Source organism: Solanum tuberosum, unplaced genomic scaffold, assembly GCF_000226075.1.
Source record: "Solanum tuberosum cultivar DM 1-3 516 R44 unplaced genomic scaffold, SolTub_3.0 scf00160, whole genome shotgun sequence".
Lineage (NCBI taxonomy): Eukaryota > Viridiplantae > Streptophyta > Magnoliopsida > Solanales > Solanaceae > Solanum > Solanum tuberosum.
This window is the reverse complement of record NW_006239085.1, coordinates 1,041,879-1,048,903: the sequence shown is the minus strand read 5'-3', so window position 1 is coordinate 1,048,903 and position 7,025 is coordinate 1,041,879. Positions and strand designations below refer to the sequence as shown.

At 32.7% G+C, this 7,025-nt stretch overlaps 1 protein-coding gene across 2 annotated transcripts; it reads right to left on the bottom strand.

The window, feature by feature from the left end:
• Positions 1–4,277: 4,277 nt before the first annotated feature.
• On the bottom strand, positions 4,278–6,771 carry LOC102606328 (uncharacterized). 2 transcript variants are annotated; one of them, XR_001474171.1, is made up of 3 exons: positions 6,142–6,771; positions 4,635–4,781; positions 4,278–4,536 (listed from the first exon to the last, which is right to left on the bottom strand). XR_001474171.1 is itself a non-coding variant. In XM_006353751.2 (2 exons), the coding sequence occupies exons 1-2, from the start codon at positions 6,727–6,729 to the stop codon at positions 4,746–4,748; spliced, it is 624 nt and encodes a 207-aa protein (XP_006353813.1). In that variant the 5' UTR covers positions 6,730–6,771; the 3' UTR covers positions 4,634–4,745. The 2 variants fall into 2 exon arrangements, 1 of the variants encoding a protein (XP_006353813.1); XM_006353751.2 differs by lacking the exon at positions 4,278–4,536 and having other exon boundaries at positions 4,634–4,781.
• Between the last annotated feature and the right edge of the window lie 254 nt (positions 6,772–7,025).

Sequence of the window (7,025 nt, the reverse complement as noted above, 5' to 3'; positions counted from 1 at the left end):
AAATGAAAAAGTATTTATGAAAAATAACCTAAGAATAGGGTTAAAGAATAAACTCATACGTACCTCAATATGCAGTTTTTGCAAATATGGAGATGCTTCTATTAGTGGAGTAATACCAAGTAGGGATTCATCCGTCACGCCTACGACTTTCAACACAAGCACTTTGAGATTGTTGATCTTTGGCAAAGTATGATCAAGAAAACAATGATTCTGAAACAATCAAACAAATTAAAAAATACAAGAGTAAAATCAAGCTTTATTTATTAATTATATATTCTAGCTCTATGGAATACATTAATATATACTCCCTCCGTTTCATAAAGAATGACCTGGTTTGACTTGGCACAGAGTTTAAGTAAATAAAGAAGACTTTTGAATCTTGTGGTCCTAAATTAAAGTTATGTCAAATGTACAAAATTGTCCTTAATCTTGTGGTCTTAAACATGCCACGTGGAAAACAAAAGTAAAATGTTACCAAAAAGGAAAGAGGTCATTCTTTTTGAAACTGACTAAAAAAGAAATTAGGTCATTCTTTGTGAAACGGAGGGAGTAATTGCTTACCGTCCCCATATGACAAAATTCAAGTGAAAGTGTCGTCAGTAGAGTGAAATATGTTGTAAACGTATGAACAAGTTCACAGATCAATGCTCTACTCATCTTGAAATCAATAGTAAGAACTGAAGTCACATTCTCGAGAAGCAAATTTGATTTCCATCCTATATATTTAAAAGAGACAAGATTGACGTTATGGATCTTGATGAAATCTAAACCAATCCAATGACATAGTTCCAAATCTTTCAAGTTGAAGCATGATGGTCCAACAATTTCCACGCAAGTCAACAGTCGTGATTCATGAATAGATAGTTTCTCAAGAAGGGGACAGTTGAAGATGAAAAAGTTGACCACCCGATCGTCAACATCAACGTTGTTGAAAGCCAGAACTTTGAGACTAACAAATGGCGATACATTTAATCTAAAACTTGAGATGAGCTTAAATGGAAAGGTATAACGCCTATGTTCGTTCTTACTGAGTGACAAGTCTAGTTGAAAGATTTCAACCTTTTTCTTTGATACTACAAAGTTGAGACATTTATCAATTACACGCTTAAAATGCTTATGAAAAGGAAAAGAGAGAGTGAATTCTTCTAAATGACCACCCTTGTGGAAATCCAAAACATTATTAATCAAATTGATATGCTTCATCCCTTCCTTTCTGCATAACCTTGGATAATAAAACATCTTCCATGTAATAAACTGTGAAACGTCGAATTTGAGACGTGTGACATGCATCCAGAGATACTGCCATTGAATTGAAAGGGAACTTGTTAGTACTGCAACTATTGTTTTGTTGTCTTCTACTACGTATACAAAGCATTCTTCTAAAGAGAATAATCAACAAAACAGAGAAAATAAAAGAACAACCCATGAAAACTACATACATTTTGCAATAGTAAATAAATGGAACTTTCTTTTCTGCACAATTATATAGCTTTGAGTTGTAAATGGATATTATTACTTTTCTAATTCTGACACCCTTTAAATGAGAAGTCATTTTTGGATATGATTTCATAAAATTTCCTATGTTTCTTATATAGTTTATTTTCTCACCATCATACATTGAATGTTTTTGATAAAGATATAATGAATAATATTTGATTATTAAAAAATAATGACTTTATGTTATATGAATTTATTTTTTACCATGAATGATTGAATTTATTTTACAATGAATGCTTTAACAAAAAAATATATTACAATGAACTATACACATACATTGTACTACATTGTACTTATATATAATGATTTTTTTTTAATAGGAATTCAATAAATATGATATTTAATTTAGTAAAAAAATAATGATTTTGATGTATTCATTTTACTATATGTATAATAATGATTATTTTTAATGTGAATTCAATAAATATGATACAATAATTTTGATGTAATCAAAACTAACCTTCATTAAATTTCAAAACACTCTTTGAATTAATAAAAATTAATTTATTAATTAAATAATATCTCTACAAAATAATTGTATTTCAACTGTGCCCGCAAATGGGAGTAGGCTGGGCACCGGACCGGAATGGGACCACCGGACCGGAACGAACCGGTATCGGACCGGAACGGGACGGTTTGACCGGGTCGTTGACCGGTACCGGGATGAACCGGACCGGAACTACCGGGATGGAGGCTCAGTTCCGTCCCGTCCCACTATATACCGGGATAGAACCGGGACGGATCGGAATGGACCGGAACGGAACGGGATGGGATAAACGGGACGGCACATATAGCTATTTCAAAAAATAATTGTTTTGTTTGAGTTATTTTGAATTACGAAAATACGAATGTTTTTTTATTTTTCTAAGTTATATTAGTTTATAGTATTTAAGTTTTAAAATTTATAATAATTTTACTTAAGTTTATTTTAAAGATTTTTTTTATTTTTACGTATATAAGTTTGTAAGTTAAGTTTAATAAAGTTTTGTTTTTAAGTTTTTGACCTTATGTAGTTATGTTATAAGTTTTAAAGATTTGAATCTTTTGAAGTTTATAAGTTATTAAGTTATACTTATAACTTGTAAGTTAAATAACTTAAGTTTGTAATTTTAAAAAATTAAATAAACAAAAAGAAATGCTAATAAAAGTAAATAGTGACAAAAATATTATTTTTTATTTTAATTAAAAATGATTTACTAGGACCGGACCGGACCGAAACGGAACCAGAATGAACCGGGATGAACCGGTACCGGTATACCGATACCAAATCATGATACCGTTCCGTTTCGTGTACCAATTCAATGTATCCCATCCCGTCCCGAATACTACCGGACCGGAACAGACCGGAATGGTATCGAAACGATACCGATACAACCCGTTCCGGTGCCCAGCCTTAAATGGGACTATATGTGAGAGCCATGAAAAGAGAGTTTTACACAGTGTGAAAACATTTTACTGTACATCTTTTTATTCTATATATTAGATGAAGAAAAGTTTTCACTTACCATAAGAGATGTTCGGTTGCTTATAATGTATATTCATACTTGTTTAGTGAGACTTAGGGCTATTCAAAATCAAATTACAATCGATTATTCGAATCGAAAAAAAGATATTGGTTCATTGGTAATTAGTTATAGGTTTAACGGTTTTGACTTTTTCTTATTATCGGGTTATCGGTTCTTAACGGTTTGAGATTTTTTCTTTACGGGTTAATCGATAACTCGATAGTAAATTAACAAATTATATTTATACCATTCGATATATAAAGTCCTTGACTTAGAATTTGGTTTCATATTTTTATTTCTAGCAGTTTCAAACTTTTTGTTATTCTACAATGTGTTAGTGTTGTTTTTTAGCAAGATACAATCTATCAACTCATGTGCATGGTTTATTTGGTTTGTCACCATGTTTTTAAGTGATTTTCAATCATTTATTTTTTGTGTCAAATTTTCACGGTTAAACCGATAACCAAATCAATAAATAGCTGATAAACCGATAACCGATAAGTCAATATCTTAATGGTTCCTAACGATTTAACATGTCTACAAATCGATAACTAATAAGTCGAACCGATAAATTTTAAAACCGAACTGACCAATAGGCAGCCCTTGAGTGAGCGTAAAGTTAATATAATTAAATAGATATTTTTTTTTAAAAACTCATCTGCCAATTGCCAAAGAGCACAAACATTTGTGTAGCTATGGTCAATAAACAATCTTAAAGTGGTTTTGGATGACCTTGAGGAGGCTTCGTATTTGCTCATTCCTGTTAGGCTGAAGTCTTTGGCCTGTTCTTAACCGTCGCACTTGTTCAGGCTTCGCTGACCTATTGCGTGTTAAAAAGAAGAAATACTCTAAAATTTATTAGGAAGGAGTTAAACTATGAAAATCTGATATACATAAAATTCTATTTTTAACTAAAATGACGATTTTTGTGATAGAATAGAAGGGTTGCATGCATTTAATATTATCATCTGTAATGGACAAAATCACCTTACTACATTAGACACCAAAACAGTGCTTTATCTGAGATATTTTATTGAGTTGGCAAGGTACAAACATAAAATTCCCCATTTTACTGTAATTATTTTGGAAGAAACAATCATTTGTGGAAAATTGTCTCATCCCCAAAAAAAACACATTTAAATGAGTGAGAATTTTTGTTTTAAATAAAATGAGATTCAAGACAAACATGACATATTTCTACACTGAAGCTAAATGCAGACATATTTATGAGTAGCAATGACAAAACTGAAGATGAAAATAGAAACGCAGCCACAAATCAACATCTGGTAGGAGTAATGTTCGATTGAAGGTTTGTAACTAAAACAGAACAAGAAGATTGTTTTGTCTCATATTGGACAGAAACAAAAGAGCCATCAGTTTCAGGATGCACAAAGAGTATATACAAAAGGAATACGAAATCAGCAGTTTCATGAGGACAACTATTTGTGTGCATCAGCCACTGTTTTATGCAGTCGATATGATACAAGTGTCCACAACCGAGCTTGCCCATTTCATCATCAGCCTCATATTTTTCCTGTATTTTGGAAGAAAAATATAGTTTTAATTGTTAGAGCAATCAACTTTTCTATAAAACAATGTTTTGAGACTAACGAACACAAATATATCACAAACCTGACAAATGCTACACTTTTTCTCCACTTCTGTGCGTAAATGAGATAAAAGAGAAGGGCTTAGTTCTCCTAACACATTGAGTTATTATCTCGTCTTCTTTCAATCTTGTACTCACATATCCAATTCCATCCCCGGTTCCACCAATTCCTGTTAGCAAAGGGTACTTATCGTTAGCACAAAGATAGAGTCACAAGGACAGAGAGATCCAAGGAAATGTCTTGCCTCATTATCCACATTAAGCCTCAAGCTTCGGTATCGATCAGGACAATCTGTTCTTCCTCCCGTTAAACTAAATTGAATAGTGACTGAAAGTTCCTCTAATATTACTAAATTGAAAGGTTTATATAAGGTGAATAACTGATAAAATCCACAAACTACATGATGCAATAACCATAGGATTCGGTATCAATCAGGACAAGCTGCATACTGTCAATAACAAACATGCTTAAGGCTTTGTCAAAATCCACTATTGCTTTAGCAGCATTAGTCTGGTCAGTGACTTTCATTGCAAGTAAGTTGTCACTCTGAACTCTCAAAGCTAGGGTACGTCAACTTAAACTTGAGGACAAGTTTCTACAGCTTCTCTATCAAGTCTACTCACGTTATTCTCTGAAAAGAACACGATGGCAGGGTAAAATTTAACAGGAACATATCTTGGGATTGAAGCTACCAAACCAACAAGAATTTACCTTAGATTTACTTTGTTAGATTATTGCCTCTGTGTTGTATATAAGTGTGAAGGAGTAGAAGGCATTCGTGTCAACACAATTGAAAACATTACTCACAAAATAATGAGGGCCACCACAAATTAGCAGTTTTGAGTTTGCTATGGAAGCATATCAGATTCAGTGAAAAGCTTACCGAAGACCCAATAATTATCCGAAAAATCCCTCAACACCAAACTGAATATGCAAAATCTCAAAAAGAGAAATCTAAGCCTCTTTACCGAACAGCTTTGGTTCGGTTGTTTTCCAGTAATAATATGGGCAAAACTGTACACAAATGGCAAACAACATTTCTTACTAAATAAAATGCTAATGATCATAAACTATAAATACACACTCACAAGACCACCAGATAGGCTAGATATTCAAGCACATGAGAAAACATAATTTCACTTCACTTTACTAACACATACACATTCAACATCTATGCATTCAACTGCAGATACTCCCAAGATACAAGATACTCCAAAGACACAAGTCATAAATAGTCCCTATATATGAATTCAATCTTACATTCTTGCTCCATTTGAACCCATTTCATTCGATGAATGATACGTAACAATTTACTCCCTCTGATCCTATTTATTTGAAGAGGTTCGATATCGAATATCAGATCGACAATTTTAGATATCAATTATAGAATAGATAATTTAATCATTTCTAACTGCATAAAAAACTATTACTGTACTAGTAACAATCCAAAAATTTCAAAAAGATATTAAAAGAACATGAGAAGCAATAATACATGGCAAAATTATAAAATAAAATCCATTGATTATTACCTCCTTGTCAATATCAACTCTCCCTTTAGCAGAATGGGGTTTTCTTGAAACAACAAAATCATCAAAAGAAGCAGCCATACATGAGTGTCTTGCTTTTCTTCCTTTTCTGCAACAGCTATTGTGGGTGGAAAAAGTTGAATCTCCATCAACAAATTTAAGGGTCTTGATTCTCAGCTTCTGCTTCTTCTTCTTGGATTGCCAATCAGTAATTGGTGCAGGGACAGAGACTTGTGAAGTTGCCCTAAATGGTGTGAAATTCTTCTTGTTTTTAGCGATGGATGTTGTTGGGCTTTCATGGGTAGAAGAAATGGTGGAGTTTTTGGGGCAAGTTTCTGAGATGGGTTTCTGTTGATTTTTGCTTCTGGGTTCTTTGTTTCTTGCTTGATTTCTGGGTATATTGATTCTTGCTTGATTTCTCGGTATTGTGAAGCTTCTTCCAGGCATGATTATTGATTGTGCACTAGTACAGAAAAATGGTGACATGAGAGAAATAGTTATTTGACGAGAGAAAGAAAAATGTCTGTTGTATATTGTTAAACCCAACTCACTGAGCTTGGATTGATCCTCTCTAATGGTGAACGATGCCATTGATGACTAACACAAAAGGGAAAGAAGAAGAACTGCTTTTGTATTTTATAAACTGAGAGAATCAAAACAATGAAACAATACAAGCTATCTATTTATATAAGCAAGGGAGAAAGTTCCTAGAATAACTAACTATTGCTACAGCTGGCACTTAATAAAACAAAACGTCTAACTAACTCTAATTCATAACTGAAATGTGAATAACTAACTCGACTATATATGACTGCAGCTGTAAGAAATCTCCATATATTCTGTTTCGATTGTTACTTATTTTCTATTATATGATATTGTTTAAATTC

Coding starts and splice junctions, on each gene's coding strand:
- LOC102606328 (XM_006353751.2), bottom strand. CDS start 6,729: ATGGCATCGTTCACCATTAGAGAGGATCAATCCAAGCTCAGTGAGTTG. Junction 4,782..6,141: donor GAGTTGATATTGACAAGGAG/GTAATAATCAAT, acceptor CTTTGCTAACAG/GAATTGGTGGAACCGGGGAT.